Here is a 22,904-nt window from a genome sequence, read left to right as displayed (position 1 = left end):
TGCTTATTATAGATTTTTTTCTCGGATGGAACAACACATTTTTTGAAAAATATTTTAATTAGTGTATCATTATTATTTTTTCTAAAACAAATTATGAGAATAATATATTTGATTCAAAATGATAAATTAATTTTTAGGTTCATGCCTCATAAAATCAAACTTATATAAATTAAATATAAAATCCATTTCTTTTCAATTTATTTTCTTTAATTAACCCAAAATATAATTGCACATTTTGCAATATCTTCTAATACTTTTTATTATTATTAAGGTTGAATACTCAAAAAAGCTGCAAATTAAGTGAGAATTAGGTATATGTATTGATTTTAGTAGTTGTAATATTGGAAAAAAAGTCAACTCTTGTTGGTAGAAAACCAGAAAAAAAATAAAAAATAAAAAGAAGAAAAGTCTAGGAGGGATGATGGACAGATGGAGAAATATCTTATTGCTTCAATCTATTTCATAAAAAAATGGGATAACTATTTAATTTAAACTTGTATTTTATTTTAATGTGTAATTTAATGCATAAATTTTATTTGTTACAATTATATACATGAATTTGTATTGTCGCTCATATGTATACATGAAACTTTGATTTTGGTTGATTAATTGTACACATTTAAACAAACAAATATATACATTTATTTTCATATTAGATTAATATAATTGTTTGTATATGTAATATCCAATGAAAATTATACTAATTTGATAATGTTAGTAAAATTTCAAAATTGAATCAAAATCAAGATTTCGTGTATAAAATCGCACAAAATCGAGTCGTTGCACATTGGATCAAAATTTATGTATAGTTTTGAAATTTATCTAAAAAATCAAACTGAACTAATTAAAGTATTTAGTACTCTATCAAGAGAGGTACGATTTTTACTAGTATTGATACGTATTAGTATCGGTCTATTTTGATTTGTCGTTTTAGATTTATCACTATATATATTTGGAAAAATTAATATATAAAAATATATTTACAAATATAAAATGAATAAGATTAATTGATTTCAAATATAAAATACTTAACTACTACATAATTGGAATTTTGAGTTTTGAGAGATGATTTGTCTTTGGCTCTAGAGACTAAAATGGATTTCATTACTATTATGCGCTTTTATTACTACTAAGAAAGTTTTTAATATTTATTCTCACCTTAGATTTTTAAGTTACTCAAACATGTCCCGTAGAAAGGAAATCAATGTGTTGATGCGCTAGCTCGACTCGGAAGCAACTTCCAATTTGACTCTTTTATGATGACCCTTTTAACTTTTTATATTATTTTGGTTGTCTAAGACCTCCGAGTAGTTCAATTTTTGTATTAGTTAATGATAATTATGGTATATAATTTCTTGTATATACAAATGTAAACTTAAAATGACGGAATATTGATAATTATATTAATAATAAACTACAAAACATTTACAAATTACATTAATAATTTTTTTCGTATTTTAATAGCTATTTCAATATTGCTCTTACTGTCGAAAAGAACCTCAAAATCACAATATTACTTTTATTTCTAGAAAGTGCTTTGAGATGATGAAAAGACAACGCTAAACCAATCCTAAGCCGTTTTAGTGGAGCGAGGAGGGATGCTTTGCTCGTTCCTAAAGAAGTTGTTCGGATCAACAGCGGTCTTCACGTCGACCAGCCTATCAAAATTTTCGGCAAAATAACTCTCACCATACACTTTACCTTCTTCATAGCTCCAAGTCTTAGCTGAACCAATATCAATGTCCCTGTAATTCAAATAAGCCCTCCTTGGATTCTTGGACACGAACTGAGTCATAAACTCGTGAACCGCTTTAGCTTGAGTCGTGTACTTAATATCAGCTTCAATACTAGGATCATCCCAATTTATAGAGTATTGTATCTTATACAAATTCCCTTTCCGATGGGGGAATGCAGTCTCTTTAGGATCGATTTCATCCATTTTACCACCATATGAATTACAAGTCAATCCCACTTTTTCATTTTGAACCATCTTTTGCCATAATGATTCCAACCCATCTCTGGGTATCGGTGTTTGAACATAATCCGATTTCCTTTTCACGAATTTAGTGTCTGTATTGTTTCGATCCAGCAATACGTTTGGCGGTGTACCTAAATCGAAATTTGCCCACCAAAGAACTGAGTCAATCCATGGCATCTCGGTGCAATTCTCTTTGTTTAAACGCAGTTCAGGGAAATCTTTGTTCAATAAGGTTAAAAGGCCATTGATGTCACCTAAATACAGTCCCATGACCGTGACTTTCACCGTTCTTTGCTTGTCTTTCATATTGGGTTGTAAAAGCATTCTCGTGAAGAGATTTGGATCGGTTGTGGCGCCGACGGTTTGCCATTTGAAGGCAACTTCGGTGCCATTATTGTCTAAGAATCGTTCGACTCTGAAAACAGTGACCTTTTCCGGTACTTTAACGAGTTTAATCTTATAAGCTGTAACAACGCCGAAGTTGGTTCCACCGGCGCCTCTTATAGCCCAAAAAAGATCCTCTCCCATGGCTTTCCGGTCTAGAATTTTTCCGTTGACGTCAACTATCTTGGCATCAATAACATAATCCGTTGTTAAACCGTATTTTCTTATCATGGTACCATAACCGGCACCACCGATATGTCCACCGACACCAACCGTAGGACAAACCCCGGCAGGAAATCCATGGGCATTACTCTTTTCCCATATATGATAATAAAGTTCACCGAGTGTCGCACCAGTTTGAACCCAGGCCGACTCGTCCGGTATATCGACAGATACGTCCCGAAGATTATACATGTCGAGGAGAAAAAAAGGTTTATCGGAAGTATAAGATAACGCTTCGTAATCATGTCCGCCGCTACGGATTTTGAGCTGGAAACCAACCTTTTGGGAACATATTACGGCTGCTGAAACATGGGATTCGTCCGATGGAGTGATGATGATAGTTGGTTTAAGCGTGGAAGTCCTATTGAACCGAGCGTTATGGATACGTGATTCCAAAATGGATGCAAAGGAAGGGTTGTTGTTAGAGACGATAACGGCGGATACATTAGGGGATGGAATGATTTCACTTAAGCATTGAAGAAGGGATTGATATGTAGGATCCGGAGCTGCCCATGAAAATGAAAGGTTGAAGAACACAAGAGAGAAAAACACAAGCAATGGCTTTGATATTTCCATTTTGCTTTATTTTTGTTTTCAAATGTTGAATTTGATGAAATATTTAACTTATTTCTCATCCTTGCTTATTGTTCTTATTTTAGAATACTTCTGTTTTTTGCTTTTTTTTTTTAACGGAGGAACATAGTTTTTACTTAATTATTTATTAACGGTTTTGCTGTTAGTATTTTGCACCATGCATTGCAAGTTGTTTAGCTTCACACCAATGGTGATTTGCTTATTATAGATTTCCCCTTTTCTTCAACATGCAATACCACTTTTTTTTAAAACATATGTTTTAGTTACCCTATCAACTTTTTTTATACTAAAAAAAGATGGTAATAATGTTATATTAATTATGCTGAGTTTAGCCGATTTAATCTTAGCTCGATTGGTATGGGCATTGTTGCCAATACAGGAGGACGTGAGTTCGAGTGCGCTGAAATGCATTATCCTCCTATTTAAGGGTTGGGGAGGGGCTATGGGTAGTTCTAGGCATCGTATCGAAAAGAGCAGATATGATCCGAACTTGTAATGAGATTGTTCAAAAAAAATTATGCTGAGTTTATAAAAGTATTAATATTGTAATGCAAATACAAACAAATGGTTGGGTGCAATGGTAAGACACATTGCACTCTCAAGAAGAGGACATGGGCTTAAACCTTGGAGACGAAATTGTTGAAAGGGACAACCACTAACCTCGAACACAAACCCTAAAATGGACATGAAAGAGTTCGGCTCATGTCATCCGTTGTTTGCGCCACGCTAATTTTTCATTTTATTATTTCAATGATTAATTAGTTCGTATTTTGAGTAGTTACCTCTAGTACATCACATCAGTGGACTGTACCTTATATATATAAAAACACCCAATGTTATATTAATTATGATGAGTTTATAAAAGTATTAATGTCGCAATACGAATATTATTATATTAGTTAGTAATAACTAATTTTTTAAACATAAGTAAAATTATTATACAATAAATTCAATCTTTACCATATACATACAAAAGTATTAATAATTAAAAAACATAAAAGGATTGTCAAAAAATATCATAAAAGGGTAAAGTAAATCCAAAAATATTAAAACTGCAAATTAAGGTTGGAATTAAATTAAAATTTAAGAAAAATCTCAAAATACAAAATAGTTGCTACTCTCTCCACACTCACGCGAGGAACAAAGTTTTGCTGCACGATAAATATTCTAGAATGACTTGGCCTCGCCTAGTTTAGTTATGCTTTTATTCTTCTTGTGCCAAAAGAAAATATTACCCATCTAGAGATTGAAGTGAATGTCACTACAATTATGCAGTTTTATGATCGAGAAAGTCTGAGTGAATAATATTCCTCTACAATATGAAAGGGAAAAAAATATGTTGACTCTTTTACAAGAACCCTTCATATTTTAGTTGTGCAACATTTTTATATTAATTAATGATAATATTTTAACTTTATATGATGTAATAATCTCTTTTCGAAAAAGAAAGGAATTTACATTGAAGTTCCAACGATTTAATTGATAAATGTTAAAGGTAAATAATGGCCGACTCCTATGACCTATCCACATCTATATTTCGGTAATGTTCAAATATTTTTTATTATCAATTTGATTATGGTTTTTTGGGTTTGAGTTTAATTGTGTTTTTAATACTTTATTTTAATTATTATTATTTCAATGTTTTATTTTTATAATGAATTTAATTTTATTTACTCATATACATTTGTTTAAATAAATACAATTACACTGAAATTGTGGTTCATTTCGCCCTAATAAATATAATCATATTAAATAAAAATTTCGAACTGGTTTTTTAAAAAATTTTGATTTGAGAATTATTAGGAAATATATATTTTATATTTTAAAATATATATATATATATATATATATATATATATATTAGATTTCTTATATTTTTTTATGAATTTATAAATTTATATATATATTTTAAAAATGATCAAATGAGAAATTCTCGTGACAAGCAAAGAGCTCAAAATTCCCAAAGCCTATAGCCATTGTAAAAGAATCCATTGAGAAAAAAAAAAAAAAACTCTGTAAACAGTCAATGGCATCATCGCCTGCCCAGGACGATGCTTTGAAGAAACTCGAATATCTCTCTCTCGTCTCCAAAGTCAGTTCCGAGCTCGAGAGCCATGTTGGGTTTGCCGATAAGGTTTTGGCCGAATTCATCACCGACATGGGCCGTCACTCTAACACTGTCGATGAATTCGATGCCAAGCTCAAAGAAAACGGTGCCGAGTTGCCCGATTACTTCGTTCGCACGCTTCTCACTATTATCCACGCGATCCTGCCTCCGAAACCCAAAGCCGCCGACAAGGATTCCAAGGCGGAAAACACCGGTGACGGTAAGAAGTCTAAATTTAAAGCTTTAGCGATTGCTGATGATAAGGATAGAGCCAAAGAACTAGAGGAGGAAATTGAGATGGAGATGCGAGATAGGAAGGACAAGGATAGGGATAGGGATAGGGATAGGGATAAGAGGGACAGAGATAGGCATAGGGATAGAGATAGGGGCAGAGATAGGAGTAGGCATAGAGATAGATATAAGGAGGAGGAGGAGGAGGAGGATAGGAGAGATTATGGCATTCGAGGAAGAAATAGGAATCGAACCCGGGATAATGAGGATGACAGGGATTATAGGAATAGGGGCAGAAACAGGGACCGGGATAATGTAGAACGTGATGAAGATGGGGGAAGGAGGAGTAATGGGAAGTATAGGGATAATGAGCCTGAATTGTATAAGGTATACAAGGGGAGGGTTTCGAGAGTGATGGATTCGGGTTGTTTCGTTCAGTTGAATGAGTTAAGGGGAAAGGAGGGTTTGGTTCATGTTTCCCAGATGGCTAGTAGAAGGATTCCCAATGCTAAAGATGTTGTGAAACGGGATCAGGAGGTTTATGTGAAGGTAATTTCGATTTCAGGTCAGAAGTTGAGTTTGTCTATGAGAGATGTTGATCAGAATACTGGTAGAGATTTGCTGCCATTGAAGAAGAGTTCAGATGATGATGCCTTTAGAACCAATCCTTCAGGGGGGAAAGAAGGGCCTGTGACAAGAACTGGTCTTTCAGGGATTAGGATTCTAGAGGATGAGGATGCTGCCCCATCGCGTAGGCCTTTGAAGAGAATGAGTTCACCGGAGAGGTGGGAAGCCAAACAGTTGATTGCTTCTGGTGTTTTGAGCCTAGATGAGTATCCCATGTATGACGAGGACGGAGATGGAATGCTTTATCAAGAAGAGGGTGCCGAGGAAGAGTTGGAGATTGAGATGAATGAGGATGAACCTGCCTTTTTACAAGGGCAGACTAGGTACTCTGTCGATATGTCACCGGTAAAAATATTTAAAAATCCAGAAGGGTCCTTGAGTCGTGCCGCTGCTCTCCAGTCTGCACTTATTAAGGAACGGAGAGAAGTACGAGAGCAGCAGCAGAGGACAATGCTGGATTCAATTCCAAAGGATCTTAATCGTCCTTGGGAAGACCCAATGCCAGAGACTGGTGAGAGGCATCTTGCGCAGGAGCTTAGAGGTGTTGGATTGTCAGCATATGATATGCCTGAATGGAAGAAGGATGCTTATGGAAAAGCTTTGACTTTTGGACAGAGGTCTAAACTTTCAATTCAAGAGCAGAGGCAGAGCCTTCCCATTTATAAACTGAAAAAAGAACTCGTTCAAGCTGTCCATGATAATCAGGTACTGGTGGTCATTGGTGAGACTGGTTCAGGTAAGACTACACAGGTAACCCAGTACCTTGCTGAGGCTGGGTACACTACAAGGGGTAAGATCGGATGTACTCAACCTCGTAGGGTGGCTGCAATGTCTGTGGCGAAGAGGGTAGCTGAGGAATTTGGTTGTCGGTTAGGGGAGGAAGTTGGTTATGCTATTCGTTTTGAAGATTGTACTGGACCAGATACTGTCATCAAGTACATGACTGACGGCATGCTTCTAAGGGAGATTCTGATTGATGAGAATCTTTCTCAATACTCGGTCATTATGCTTGATGAAGCACATGAGCGTACAATTCATACTGATGTCCTTTTTGGGTTATTGAAGCAGCTTGTGAAACGGAGGCCTGATCTTCGTCTGATTGTTACATCTGCTACACTGGATGCGGAGAAGTTTTCAGGGTATTTCTTCAACTGTAATATTTTCACAATTCCTGGGAGAACGTTTCCTGTGGAGATACTCTATACGAAACAGCCTGAGAGTGACTACCTAGATGCTGCTTTGATAACAGTCCTGCAGATACACTTGACTGAACCTGAAGGTGACATTCTCCTCTTCTTGACTGGTCAGGAGGAAATTGATTTTGCATGCCAGTCTCTTTACGAGAGGATGAAAGGGCTAGGTAAAAATGTTCCAGAGTTGATTATTTTACCAGTTTATAGTGCCCTTCCTAGTGAAATGCAGTCTAGGATTTTCGATCCTGCACCTCCAGGGAAAAGGAAGGTGGTGGTGGCAACCAATATTGCTGAGGCTTCTTTAACTATAGATGGAATATTCTACGTGGTTGATCCTGGTTTTGCAAAACAAAATGTTTATAATCCAAAGCAAGGGCTTGATTCCCTAATCATAACACCAATCTCACAAGCATCAGCAAAGCAACGTGCTGGGCGTGCTGGACGTACTGGACCTGGAAAATGCTACCGCTTATACACTGAAAGTGCATATCGAAATGAGATGTCACCTACCACAATTCCTGAAATCCAGAGGATTAATCTTGGCACGATAACACTACAAATGAAGGCCATGGGCATAAATGATCTCCTTTCTTTTGATTTTATGGATCCCCCTCCACCCCAAGCTCTCATTTCTGCCATGGAGCAATTATACAGTCTAGGGGCTCTTGATGAGGAGGGACTTTTGACTAAATTGGGTAGAAAAATGGCAGAATTTCCTCTTGATCCTCCACTATCCAAGATGTTACTGGCCAGCGTGGACCTCGGGTGTAGTGATGAGATATTGACAATTATTGCAATGATCCAAACAGGTAACATCTTCTACAGGCCAAGGGAAAAGCAAGCTCAGGCTGATCAGAAGAGGGCCAAGTTTTTCCAGCCTGAAGGAGATCATTTGACTCTACTTGCTGTATATGAAGCTTGGAAAGCAAAGAACTTTTCAGGACCTTGGTGTTTTGAAAATTTTGTTCAGTCTAGATCCTTGAGGAGGGCACAGGATGTCAGAAAACAGCTTCTCAGCATCATGGATAAGTATGTTCATCTAGCTTTTGGTTTTATGGTATCTTGGTTTTGCAAATTGTTTCTGGTCTTGATAGTTCTGTTCATCTTTAACATTCATGGTCCTATGATTTTAACTGTGTCCTGGTCTCTGATAGCTGTCTATCTTGCATTGTTTATATTTCAACATTCTCTTGACATCACTAGTTGAACAAATCTTTACTAACATTTGATATGATTATTTCTACAATGATAAGTCCAAGCAACCAACTACAGTTGCTTTACAAGTCAAAATATACAGTACTTGAGCTTAATTGACCTGCAAATTTCTGAGTTACCTGCTTTACAAGTTTCTTACTTTTGGGTGCCATATACTAGGGATCGTGGATTTGTCCTTAGGTGAATGCAAATTTAATTGTGAATGTCTCTGATTCTCTGAACTTTCTTTATTGCTCTTGTACTATGAATCATGGTAGTCTCTTATTGGTAATAGTGTGAAGATGTTCTACATTAGTATCAACCAGTCCGATGTTCCTCTCTCTCTTGATTCATTCATCTGTCTGTATCTGTTATGTTCACTAGTATGAGTATTAATATACCTTTTAAGTTGTTAAAAGTTATTACTTGTGATTCAGGTTTTAACACGATAGCTGATGCTTTTGATTTCAGGTACAAATTGGATGTAGTGAGCGCCGGAAAGAACTTTACAAAGATCAGGAAAGCTATCACGGCAGGGTTCTTTTTCCATGCTGCTAGGAAAGACCCGCAGGAAGGATATAGAACACTGGTGGAGAACCAGCCTGTTTATATACACCCAAGCAGCGCCCTGTTTCAGAGACAACCGGACTGGGTGATCTACCATGAGCTGGTAATGACTACAAAGGAGTACATGCGAGAGGTAACAGTGGTAGATCCCAAGTGGCTGGTTGAACTGGCTCCCAGGTTCTTTAAAGTAGCAGATCCCACGAAAATGAGCAAGCGGAAGCGTCAAGAACGAATTGAACCACTTTATGATAGATATCATGAACCTAATTCTTGGCGGCTTAGTAAACGACGAGCTTGATATCTTTTCGTCTGCTCTGCTCTGCATCGCACCTTGTATTTCTCTGTTCAAAGTTGAGGTTTGGTTGAGGTTTCACAGGTTAGAAGCCTGAACTTACTGTCATTTCCCACTAGATCATAACTCGTTCACAATTTTGTGTTATTTCCTTGCCCTATGTATAAAGTGTGTTTTATTGCTAACTCAATTGTTGTTGCCCATGAATTTACCACTAACAAATGCCTTAAAGGGCACCTTTTAAGATCATTACATATTTAACATATTCAAAATGATAAATAGTGTATTCAGTTTCATGTTAGTATCATAAACAGCATATTATGTAATCTTAAAAGAGTATCTTAAGATTACTCATTATTAAAGGAAATGCTATTTGGTTGATAAGCATAACAATTAGGACCAAATGTATATTTGTTTATGTTTAATATAGTTCTTTGAGCACATTTATCATCATTGCATTCTATCTTAAGCCAAAATAGAAATCATCATCATCTCAAGAAGTGCAAAATACCGAGTTTTCAACAAAAAAAAATGACAAGAGTTTAGGAAAACATTATATTATATGACCTATGGCCATGAATAATATGATCATAACATAAGGTTTTGATTTGTTCCATGCCTTGCTTGTACTAGGTGGAATGCTCCCTTCATTTTTTTCGTTCCATGCCTTGATCGTACGAGGAGGGATGCTCTGTTCATTCCTAAAGAAATTATGCGGATCCACTACTGTCTTCACATCCACCAATCTCTCAAAATTTCCATTGAAGTAACTCTCTCCATAAACTTTACCTTCTTGATAGCTCCAATTCTTGGTGATGCCAATATCAAGGTCCCTATAGTTCAAATAAGCACTCCTTGGGTTTTTAGACACAAAGCTGGTCATGTAACTGTGAAGCCTATTCACCAGGCTTCTGCTCCTTTTGTCAGCCTCAATTCCCATATCCTTCCAGTTTATTGAATACTGTATCTTAAACAAATTCCCTGCTCTATGTGGGAATGGTGTCTCTGTTTCCTTTATTTCATTCATTTTTCCTCCATATGGATTGAAAACCAACCCTGGTTCCTCCAATTCAATCATCTTCTTCCAAAGCCATTGCAGCCCATCTTTTGATATTGGGGTCTTCACGTAATCAGATTTCCTCTTCATGAACTTCACATGGTAAGATTCTCTATCAAGCAACACAGTAGGTGAAGTTCCTTTGCCAAAACTAGCCCACCATAGAGCTGATTCAATCCAACTCATCTCAAAGCAATCCTCTGTTACAAGACCCAATTCAGGGAAATCCTCAACCAACAAAGGAACAACACTATTGACATCCCCTAAATACAATGCCATGATTGAAATCTTGATGGTCTTTTGCTTGTTTAATGTAACTGGCTGCACCAGCATCCTCATGAACAGATTGTCATCTGTTGTGGGAGCAACGGATTGCCATTTGTAAACAACATCTGTAGCGTTTTGTTCCAAGGTTCTTTCGAGCTTGAAAACCGTCACCGTTTCGGGGACGTCAACGAGCTTGATGTTGAAAGCTAGAATCACCCCGAAACTAGCTCCTCCGCCACCTCTGATAGCCCAAAAGAGATCCTCCCCCATAGCTTTTCTATCAAGGATATTGCCATTAACATCAACTATCTTGGCATCCACCACATAGTCCACTGAGAGACCATATTTTCTCACCATGTTACCATAACCAGCACCGCTGATATGACCACCAACACCCACGGTGGGGCAAACCCCAGCAGGGAATCCATAAACTTTACTCTCTTCCCAAATCCTATAGTAAAGTTCCCCAAGCGTTGCACCGGACTGAACCCAAACTGATTGATCCGCCATGTTAATCGATATTGAACGAAGATTAAACATGTCGAGGATGAAAAAGGGTTGGTCAGACACATAAGAGAGCCCCTCGAAATCATGGCCGCCACTCCGAATCCTAAGCTGAAACCCAATATTGTTGGAACATATAACGGCAGCTGAGACATGGGATTCCGTCAAAGGTGTAATGATGATCACAGGCTTTGGCGTTGAAGAAGTGTTGAAACGAGCATTGCGAATATACTGTTCCAAAACGGTTTCATATGTAGCATTGGAGTGAGAGTAAACAATGTCGGAGATATTATCCGATGAGTTAGAACGGGTTTTCAGGCATTGAACAAATGATTCATAAACGGAATTGGATGCTGCCAGTGAGAAGCAGATGTTGAAAGCTACAAGTAAGAGAGGAAGAAGCGATGGTGGTGACAATGGCGGCGTCATTGGTTGTAGTCGGTGCGGTGTGATTTACATTCATGAAAAAGGAGTTTTAAGATGGGAGTTTGTGAATAGCAATGGAACCACCAGGAATCTAAATGCGACAAAAGGCGTATAGTATCATCCGCCACAAGGTGTAAACGTGGATTCTAGTAGCTAATATATGGCCATGGGACATCGGTTGAACTGCGATTCACCCAAAGAAAAAAAGAGCAGCTGTAATAGATAGAGATAAACCGACTTAAATGAATGATTTTATGCATTCTAATTTTGTTACTAAATTTGAAAGGGTTCATGTATTATTTGGTATTTATGTTTGGTATCAATATTTAATTTGGTATTTAATATTTCTATTTATTTCAGTTTTATACTTGAGTTTGGCTTCAAATGTTTATTTTTGTATTTAATTCTTTTTTTAATTTGATACTTGAGGGTTTTTTGTACCAATTTGGTATTTGAGACTTCTATTTATCCTAATTATCTATGATTCTTTTACTAGAGCATATATATCAAACATTCACTGGAATATATGATGTCGTTTGATATAAGTATCAAATTGAACTTTGAAATTAAATTTAAGTACAAAATATCCAAACAAGGAGTGTAGAGGTGTTCATGCTATCAAATCACCAACAATTAGCCACAAAGGCTTTTATTTATTAAAATATTGTAAAAATATTATAAAAAGAAGAAATTTTTGGCTCACAAATTTGATTTTAAGCGTCAATAAATTAAGTCACATTGAACTCAGATTGAGTCGATGTGGTAAGTTTCTCTAATTATAACTATTTCATGTGACATTTGTTTAATTTTTTTCCGGTCTTGTCTTAAATAAAATGGCATCCAACAATCAATGACACTCTTATGGTGTGTGTGTGTGTGTAAGACAATGATTTGTTCAATTTGTTCTTTCTTATCAAAGACAAGTGTGAATTTAAAATTTTTTTAGAGGATATATAAATTTTTAAAGGCCAAAATATAATTTTATCATTTATTAATTTATTAATTTTAATTTTATTTTCTAGGATTAATATATAAATTTATAATTCAACTATTTTGGAATAGACAAAACAAACCATTTTTGTTTTGGGAGGTGAAAAACTCTGCCCAGCTGTTAAATTGGCCCTGATATAAAAAAAATTAAAAATGTTATCGTGTTTGTATATACATCTATGACTTTTATTCAACATTCTATTTTTTTCTATTAAATTTAAATTTCAACATATTTCTTCCGCTGCTGACGTGTAATAAAAGTTTGAAATTTATTTCTTCCAAGAAATGTCATAAATATTCAACAAAATTTATCAGATTTTATTAAATTTTAGTTATACAATTAAAATATTTAAGGGTTGTTTTCTTTTGAATAGTTTGTGTTATGAATTTTAAACCTTATTTGATAGTGTTTTAAACTCTTTTCATAAATACTTTTTATATAAATTTTAAGTAAATAAAAATAATCAATAATTCTTATAAGGTAATTTCATTAATACCTATTTTATATTACAAAAGTTGAAGCCAATTTTTCTAATAAAATTCAACTCGACTGTTCAAATAATTTAGTTTGAATGGATAATAATAATAATACGAAAAGTAAGACCAAAAACCATTTCTTTCATATTTGTTTTAATGTCAAAACTAAGATAAAAATCAATTCAATTTAATGTGATTGGGAGGCTTGAATAATTCCTTTTCTGCACCATATATATTAACTTGGCGGCCTAATTTATGAAAATTCAGAAATTATTGTCTCAATTTTATGAGGCTCAAAGGTTTGAATATTATATTCCAAACTTAATTTTTTTTTTAGGAAAATAATGGGTTTCAGCGTATTTAAACATACGTCCTCTTACATTGACAATAATACTCATGCCAATCGAGTTAAGACTTAATCGACTATTTGGTAGACCGCACACATATATATATATATAAACTTGAACATCAACTTGTGTTCAATAATTTAACGAAAATCAACTATTTAATTTTATTTGCTTATCAACAACTAGACTAACTTCTCAATTTTCATAACACGCCAATTAAAATAGACTAACGTGTTATTTTCTGTAAAGTATAAGGATAAAATTCAGAATTATACCCAATGTATATCCAAGTTGGCCAAAATAATACGAGTAGCGGAAAATATGCAGTAAATCTGGTTGACCATGAATAATAATAATATTATTATAGAGCAATAATTAAAAGTTGAACGGAACTTATTACTATTAATCAGAAAATTTAATTGATTTCAAGAATGATTGAATGTATTATATTTTGGTCAAACGAAAAATTTATAAAATAATAAAATAAAACAAAATTGAATTGAACTGCGTTATTGAAAAGTCTTATAAGTCGCATGCTTTCTAAACCTTTCACACATTTAGATAAGCTTTCCAATTTGATCCAAATGCCACACCTTCACCATTATATATACCATAACAACAATGCACCATTACCATATCTCTTCACATTATTTCCAAAATGATAGCTTCAAGCTACATATGTTTCATAGTTTCGATTTTCGTTTTGCTCTCTATTTCATCCGCGGCATCTTACGATCCGGTCGATTTCGATGCTTTTCTTCAATGCCTTCCTAAACATTCCGACCATTCTGTCTCGATTGCTGGCGCTATATTGACTCCCAACAATGCATCTTTCCAATCTACTTATCAATTACGTGCTAACAATCTTCGAATCTTATTATCTGCGACTTCAAGGCCGGTGGCTATTATCACCGCTCTACATCCATCCCATGCACAAGCTGCGGTCATTTGCGCTAAGCGTCATGGTTTTCAACTAAGGATTCGAAGTGGCGGACATGATTACGAGGGACTTTCGTATATTTCCGACGTCCCGTTTGTTATCCTCGATATGTTCAACCTTAAGTCTATAGATATCGACATGAAAACCGAGACGGCATGGGTTCAAGCCGGAGCTACTACCGGCGAACTTTATTATAGTATAGCCCAGAAAAGCGATGTCCATGGATTCCCATCTGGTGTATGTACCACTCTAGGCATTGGTGGACACTTCAGTGGAGGTGGGTATGGATTTTTAATGAGAAAATACGGGCTTTCCATTGATAATGTCATTGATGCACAATTGATCGACACTAATGGTCGAATCCTTGACCGTAAATCAATGGGGGAAGACGTGTTTTGGGCTATAAGAGGCGGTGGAACTACTAGCTTCGGTATCATCCTTTCATGGCGGATCAAGCTGGTTCGTGTCCCACCTAGGGTCACTATTTTCACCGTGCAAAGGACCTTGGAACAAGGCGCAACGGAGCTGGCTTATCGTTGGCAACAAGTTGCCCCTAAACTGCCCAAAGATCTCTTCATTAGACTCCAGCTTGTGCCTATCAACAATGGCGGCAACAATAAAACTGTTACGGTTTCATTCATCGGCCATTTTCTGGGACAAGCTGATGGGCTTTTACGATTAATGAACGTAAGATTCCCTGAATTGGGTTTGACCAGAAATGATTGTTCGGAGATGAGTTGGGTCGAATCGGCCTTAAATTGGGCGGGTTTCCCCAATGGAACCTCCATTGATGTGTTGCTTAATAGAGTTCAAGTAGACCGAGTGTTTTACAAGACCAAGTCCGATTACTACAAAGCAGTGATTCCCAAACAAGGGTTAGAGACCTTATGGCAAGTGTTGATGGACATTGAAGACATATTCGTGCAATTTAATCCTTACGGTGGGCGAATGGAGGAGATATCGGAGTCGGAGACAGCCTTTGCGCACCGCAGAGGGAACCTCTTCAAGGCACAGTACGGGATCCAATGGTCCGAGTCCGACGGAGGGATCAACGCCACAGGGCGTTATGTGGAGATGTCAAGGAGGTTGTACAATGTGATGGCGCCGTATGCGTCGAGCAACCCGAGGGAAGCGTTTTTCAATTACCGAGACCTCGACATCGGTAGCAACGAAAGCGGCGAGACGGATTTTGAGGTTGCGAAGGAATACGGGGCAAAGTATTTCAGGAACAATTTCATGAGGCTGGTGGGTGTGAAAGCCAAGATAGACCCTGAGAATTTCTTCAAGAACGAACAAAGCATACCCCCTTTGCCAACGCCGCCATCTCATTAAAACAATATATGAAATATCTTCTCAATTATCTTTTTACGTAAGTTCAGTGTGTATGTTTTTATTTCTTAATCTCGTTTGTTTCTTTGATGTACAATAGTGATTATTCTTAAAACTATTTATGAACTTTAATAAGGTGATATAATTTATATATACTTTTTTTTGATTAAATATATACATAAAATTTTAATTTTGATTTGATTATATATATTTTAAAAATAAATACATTAATTTAATTTTAAATTGAATATATAAGTAATATAAAACGAAAAATTATTATGTATTAATAAAGATATTAATAGTTTGTGAAATTTGAATTAAATCAAAATTTCATTTATAAAAGTTTATGTACGTCATTTCATATTACACCAAAATTAATTTTGAGATTTTTTAAATAATAATATATGTAGTTTTATTTGTGTAACCTAATTTCACTATTTATACGATAAAATAATAAATTTTAAAATAGATGAGTGATTAAGTTAAAAAATTAAAATTCTCTGGATCTTGATTTTGACTTTTCTATATTTTTTTCTTTACATGACCCGAATGTCACGTAATGTAGATAATATCAAACTTTTTTGAACATTTTTTAGTAAATAAATACTTTAGAAACAATTAAATGCAATTAACTTTGTACCAAAAACATGTCCAAAAATGAAAGTAATTTTAGTGTTTGGGTACATGCTTTTAAAGTGTCTAAAAACCAATTAAATACAACATTTAGCTGCTAAGGAAATGAACGTACGTACGTCAATTTATTATTAATTTGTTTAAGTTAGTCTAACTCTTAAAATAAGCTACAAGAAAACTAAACGCACCAAGTGTTTGGATACATGCTCTCAAAGTGTTTCTAATACTTTGAAAAATTACATATTCCACAAATCAGGTCAGTTTAGGTGAGTCAAATGAACTTCATTTAATCAGTTCACATCCATGCGACATTTTGTGTGCATTCATCTCTAGTTTTGATTTGTGATCCATGACACCATCATGTGTATGCTATTTTGGAACTTTTAGGGATCTATAATGTTGTGAGATGTTGGCTTGTTTGGATGATGGTTGTGATTATTAGGTAATATTGATCTATTGATAATACGACTCTCGGTATAAGTTGGAACTACAGAAAGCATTCGTAAAATGACTGAAACTATGGATGGTTATCAAATATTCAAGGTCATTTGATTTGGATTTCGGGGTTTGTTGATTGCGACAATGGATGCTATGTAAGTTGTAATGATGGTGAGTTTTTAAGTTATGAAAAAGTAGATGATAAGCTATAAAAGTAACATAGTTTAATTCCATTTTTAATACGTTTTTGAATGATTAATTATAAAAATTAGTAAATTTGATGCTCCTAATCCTTTAAATTCATGTTTCTATACTTAGGAGAGCATTTGGGAGTAAAAGGAGCGAAAAAATGAGCTAAAATCGGACAAAAAGAGCTATTTTTAGGAGCCACACGGGCTAGGCACACGCCCGTGTGAGCCACATAGGCTGGTCACACGTTCATGTGCCAGCCCGTGTCGATTTCGCATCCTACTTCCCAAATACGCAAAAAAACCCAATTTTTATGAGCATTCTAAAGTCTATAAATACCCATTAGAAGAAGACATAAGGGAGCAATCAGAGAAGATTGAAGAAAACACCCGAAGAACGCCATCGGAATCAACTCAGAAGCGAATCTCCCTCAAGATCAAAGATCTCTATTTAATTTCTTTTAAAGTTTTATTAAGTTTCTTTATGTCATGTGGTTATCTTCACTTTGAGATGTTTCTATTCAGGATTATAAACTAAATTCCCTAGATACCTAGGGAGTATGAAACCTATGATGAATCTTATTATTTGATTTCTAATTTATATGATAAATACTTGATTCTTGTTCTCAATTATGTATGCTTAATTTTTATTTTAATATTTCTGCGATATTAATTCATGTTTAATGTGCTTATTTCAGTGGAGCAAAAGTTCATGTTTAAGAGTAGATTTAGCATAATTGAGTGGAGTTGCATGCAATCCTAAAAATAGGACGACATAAATCTACCAGATTAGAGTCAAATCTAATAGGGGAATCCATAGATTGAGTTAATGCGACAATAGGAGTTTTAATTAGAAAGAGATTTCAATTAATCAACCTAGAGTCAGTTGTTCTTACTCTCGAAAGAGATATTAATATAATTTAAGGATTTCTACGGATCAAGACGTAAGTGAATAAATCGTTTAATTCAGATTCATAATAATAGGTGAAGTTTAGGTAGATTCTTTCCTGGGTATTGTCTATCTCATTGGTTATCTTTGATTATTTTCCTATTTCATTCTCTGTTGCATTCTTAGTTAGATTAGTCTAGTAATTTTAGATTAAAAACAATCATTCCAATTTGTCGACTAAATAATAGAAAAACGGTAATTACTAGCACTTTTAGTCCTTATGGATACCATATTCTCTACTCGCCACAGCTATACTATTGTTCGATAGGTACACTTGCCTTAATCGTATTTATAGTTAGTTTAGTGACCACAGTAGATTAGGAATTATTGAAAAAGATTTGGTGACCCAAAGCTTGTTGTATTTGTGGTAATTAATGACACTAAGTTCATGATCCATTTTCTATCCGTTTCCATAGGGATCATTATTTTTCTCTCTATAGTTTCTATTATGTGCTTTTCTAGCTTTGGTGAATCTATATTTATTAGGAGTTTGCAAGAGCTTATTGTGGTGATGATTTTAAGCGAACCTGGATATTTTCTGAATTTTGGGTGACTTGTTACTCATAAGATTATGATTGGGCCACCTTTCTATAACTTGTTTCTAAGACTTTTCAATAAAGAAATTTCATTTTGTTTTTTAAATTGTTCTTAAATTGAATAAAATCTTCATTCGACTTTCTTCCATATATATTAATTTTTATTTGACCCAAATATAAAATTTTAATTTTATAAAATCTATTTTTTAAAGAATAAAAATATATAAAATTTTAAATTTTCTTTTTTTTAACATTAATTCTTGAATTTTCTTGAAATCAATTAATTTTATGTAGGGTTAATTGTACTAAACATCCCCAAACTTTCATTCTAAATTGGTCCCAAACTTCAAAACATTCTAATTGCATCTTAAAAGATCGAGATTGTATAAATCAGGTCATTTTGTTATTAAAACCATTAATTTAACTATCGACACATCAAATCTTATGTAGCTAAATTTAAAATGAAAATTTTAAATAAATAGAACATTGTCGCATAATGTTTAAAAGCAAAATGTTGGGACTTGACCCGTATAGACAACAAAACAGAAAACACAAAGAAGAATGAACACAAATATTTTACGTGGAAAGCCCTCAAAGAAATAAAAACCACGAGTAAAGGATGCTTTGATTTTTCATTAAATGAGTAAACAAACGAGAGTACAATATGAAGAAAATAAACTTAAATGTACTAAACATAAAAACCTAAACCCCGAAAACAAAGTCTTAACTTGGGAACAAAATTATCTCCATCCACGAAACTTCACCAAAACTCATATGCAACCCTCAAAGAAAAGTCATTGCTCATTGGCTTGTCAAAATAAGGATACGATAGCCCCTTTAAATAGGCTAAGATTAAAGTTCTAATCATACTAAAATATTCCTGAAATAATCAGAATCTAACTAAGAGAAGAAGTTCTGTTTGAAATATAAAATGCGGTTGCCAAATAGGAGAATACATCGTGATGTCACAATGTCTCATTTGCCTCGTCATGACGTTGTCCGTCGCGTTGTCCTAACAAGCTGACGCTCCTTGTCCCAACGTCGAGCATGTTTTGGCTCTTCTTCGATTGCTCATTGATTCTCGTCTAAGTGTCTGCAACGTGTCCAATAAATGCGATGCAATATTAACTCCCTAACAATTCATCTTTTCAATATATATACCAATTATGTGCTAGCAATCTTCGACCCTTATTATCAGCAACTTCTAGATCGGTTGCCATTATAACTGCTCTACATTCATCTCATGCACAAGCCGCTATCATTTGCGCCAAGCAACATGATTTTCAACTAAGGATTCGAAGTGGTGGTCATGATTTCGAGGGACTTTCGTAAACTTCTGGCGTCTTGTTTATTATGCTCGATATGTTCAACCAAAACTCTATAGACATCGATATGTCGACTGAGACAGCGTGAATTCAAGCAGGAGCTACTACCGGCAAACTTTATCATAGGATAGATGGCAATGTACTCTTCCTGAAAGGGTTCCGTCATTTTCATACACACACAAAAAGTGTTTTTGGGAGAGTTGGAGAACTTGAAATAAGAGTATAAATGAGACATTAGGATTCGCAAACTACTTGAGTTCGACTTAAGAAAATTTAAACTTGATTCAATAATTATTGAGTCGAGCTCGAGCTATTAATTTAGTTAAATTCGAGCTTAATAATATTAATAAATAATAAAAAATTTATAATATAAAATTTAAAAAACCCTAATAATTATATTATATAAATATCTCATTGAACTCCAACATTTGGTTTATTGGTTATGAGTCTTCACCTTACATCTCATATTGTCCGTTCAAGTCGCAAGATTCCTATTTGTGCATGGCAATGATTTGTTCACATTGTGGGTTCAAGTCATAGGGATCGCCTTCTTACGTGTGTGGGAGATAATGATTTGCTCTTTCTTCTCAAAGGCAAGGGTCTAGAAATTCTTTTAGAGGCTAAAATTTAATTATAAATTTTTGAGAGGCCAAAAAATAATTTTATCACTTATTAATTTACAATTTCATTATTTTTAAGAGACTAGAAAGAATTTTTTATTTTATTTTTTGGGATCAAAGTATAATTTTATCATATATTAATTTATAATTCAACTATTTTAGAGGAGACTAAACAGACAAATTTTTTTATTTTGAGAGGTCAAGAATCAGGGGCAAAGCTAGAAATTATTTTTAGGACGGACCGAAATTAAATTGCAAACTTTACGATAGTAAAAATGCAACTTCACATTGTTAATTGCTTATATATTTATAATTTTTAAAAGGCTAAATCAAATTTTTATCATTTTATCTTTATTAAATTCAAATTTTAAAAATTATAAAAGACCTAAATAAAAAAAATCATTTAAAAAAAGCTGAGGCCTCTACCAGTCCTCAGGTACTACACCCTAACTTTTAAATTGTACTCTCCTGATAAAAGGGTATGTACCCAAAAAAAAAAGTTAAATATCTTATCATGTTTGTATATACATCTATTCTATTTTTATAAAATTTAGTTTATAATCTTAATTTCCTTTTAAAATTCAATTAAACCATCTAATTAAAAGTTGAACCAAACATAGGTTGGGTAATAGCAATTTTTAATTGATTCCAAGACAGGGGCATAGCGTGGCGGCGCCTACAAAAATCTTTTAAATATTTCTAGCTTCCCCTATTTCAAGAATGATTGAATATTTCATATTTTGGTGAAAACAAATATTGTATTAAATATTAATAAGGATAAACCATTAAAATAGTTATTTTTGTTTGTCCGGGTTACATTTTAGTTATTGATATTTGAAATGTCACGTTTCAGTCACTTACTTTTTTGTATTATAACATTTTAGCCACTGAGCTGTTAATTGCAGTTAACGGTGTAACAGTAAGCCCACATGGCATGTTAAATCATCATTTCAAACAAAACTTTTAGGTTAAATTGAACAATTGGTCCCTATATTTTTTCATTTTGAGCAAATTTGTTTTTCGATTATGTTCTTTTAACTTTTTTTTATTGTCCATTCTCTTCCGCTTCTCCCCCTATTTTCCTACCTTATCCATTTCTTTTAACGTAGTTTTTCTATATTTTCTATTTATTAAAACTTTTTTATATTTATGAAAAAAGAAAATGTGAAAGCTGAAATCAAAATAAAACTTGTTTTGCATATTCTCACCACACAATTACAAACCGTCATCGTCCATCACCGCTTTAACGAATCAATTTAGATCTCTCAATAACTTAGCCTACAAGCTCACCTCACTTGAAGACCTCGCCAGTCATGGCAATCCACCCTAAAAAAAGTTTCCTAAGCTTGTTCTCTCAACCTCCTAACCAACCCCCACAATCACCTTATATATCTTACCTACAACATTCTCATCCTCTATAACAACGTTGTTTCACGGATTTTTCAAAAGAGCTCTACACTCTCAATGACTAAAACAAATACCATACGAAACTACCCTCAACTTAACCCAAGTCAATTTGAGTCCATGCTTCCTTTCTCTCTTCGATTCATCCATGCTCGGCCACTAATCAAGCTTGTTTGGGAATATCCAAGAAGGTTTATATCAATTTTATCGTTTGTTTAATTTTATTCGTCAGAAAATAAAAGAAAAGGAAATGAATAATCTACACGATTCTGTAAAAATTTGAAAATAGAAAATTTTGTTTTGAATATAAAGAATTAAATTTATGTTTAGATATTATTAATGATATAACTTTTTATATTGATTAGTCGATCCAATTTTAGTTTCAAAATTAGGTTATATTCAAATCGAGATTTGATTAAGAATGATTAATATTCGGTTTTGTATGAAATTTATTTAGGAAACATGTGAAAGAAAAAGAACTTGGGTTATTTGGTGGGCAAAGATTATGTTTATGCAGTGAAAAATATGAGACTGGTTTTAAAGAAAAACTAAAAGGAAAATAAATAAGTAAAAAGAAAAAAATTAAATTGTTCAAAAAAATAAAAGTATAAGGATTAGTTTTAATAAATGGAAAATATAGAAAAACTACATTAAAAGGAATGAAGAGGGAGGAAAACAGGGGAGAAGCAGGAGAGAATGGAAAATAAAAAAAAAAAAAGAAAAGTTAAAAAAACATAAAAGAAAAAAATTAAATTACTTAAAACGAAAAAGTATAGAAACCAATAGTATAATTTAACCTAAAATTTTCGTTTAAAATGATAATTTAACGTACATCAGCTTACCATTACACCGTTAACAACAATTAACAGTTCGGTAACTAAAATGTTACAACACGATAACGTAAGTGACTAAAATGTAACTTAAGGTAAACAAAAGTGACTATTTTAATAATTTACCCTCGAATAAAACAATGAATTTCGTTGTTGAAAAGTCTTTTAACTTATAAGTCGTATGCTTTCTAAACCTTTCACACATTTAGATAAGCTTTCCAATTTGATCCAAATGCCACACCTTCACCATTATAT

General features: G+C 34.0%; 4 protein-coding genes across 5 annotated transcripts; 2 read left to right on the top strand and 2 right to left on the bottom strand.

The window, feature by feature from the left end:
• Positions 1 to 1,495: 1,495 nt before the first annotated feature.
• On the bottom strand, positions 1,496 to 3,185 carry LOC105776674 (berberine bridge enzyme-like 21). The gene has a single exon (XM_012599499.2). It carries the CDS (start codon positions 3,158 to 3,160, stop codon positions 1,571 to 1,573), a length of 1,590 nt encoding a protein of 529 aa, XP_012454953.1. The 5' UTR covers positions 3,161 to 3,185; the 3' UTR covers positions 1,496 to 1,570.
• A 1,938-nt stretch (positions 3,186 to 5,123) lies between these two features.
• Positions 5,124 to 10,426, top strand: LOC105776673 (probable pre-mRNA-splicing factor ATP-dependent RNA helicase DEAH5). Of its 2 annotated transcripts, XR_001128053.2 has the most exons (3): positions 5,124 to 8,365; positions 9,002 to 9,473; positions 10,023 to 10,426. XR_001128053.2 is itself a non-coding variant. In XM_012599498.2 (2 exons), exons 1-2 carry the CDS (start codon positions 5,205 to 5,207, stop codon positions 9,393 to 9,395), a joined length of 3,555 nt encoding a protein of 1,184 aa, XP_012454952.1. In that variant the 5' UTR covers positions 5,124 to 5,204; the 3' UTR covers positions 9,396 to 9,683. The 2 variants fall into 2 exon arrangements, 1 of the variants encoding a protein (XP_012454952.1); XM_012599498.2 differs by lacking the exon at positions 10,023 to 10,426 and having other exon boundaries at positions 9,002 to 9,683.
• LOC105775114 (berberine bridge enzyme-like 21) lies at positions 9,890 to 11,668 on the bottom strand. Its single transcript, XM_012597644.2, has one exon. It carries the CDS (start codon positions 11,644 to 11,646, stop codon positions 9,943 to 9,945), a length of 1,704 nt encoding a protein of 567 aa, XP_012453098.1. The 5' UTR covers positions 11,647 to 11,668; the 3' UTR covers positions 9,890 to 9,942.
• A 2,402-nt stretch (positions 11,669 to 14,070) lies between these two features.
• Positions 14,071 to 15,879, top strand: LOC105774892 (berberine bridge enzyme-like 4). The gene has a single exon (XM_012597463.2). It carries the CDS (start codon positions 14,116 to 14,118, stop codon positions 15,727 to 15,729), a length of 1,614 nt encoding a protein of 537 aa, XP_012452917.1. The 5' UTR covers positions 14,071 to 14,115; the 3' UTR covers positions 15,730 to 15,879.
• Positions 15,880 to 22,904: the final 7,025 nt, after the last annotated feature.

The sequence above is a fragment of the Gossypium raimondii genome, chromosome 10 (genome assembly GCF_025698545.1).
Source record: "Gossypium raimondii isolate GPD5lz chromosome 10, ASM2569854v1, whole genome shotgun sequence".
In the NCBI taxonomy this organism is placed as follows: domain Eukaryota; kingdom Viridiplantae; phylum Streptophyta; class Magnoliopsida; order Malvales; family Malvaceae; genus Gossypium; species Gossypium raimondii.
This window is presented reverse-complemented; position numbering and strand designations above follow the sequence as displayed.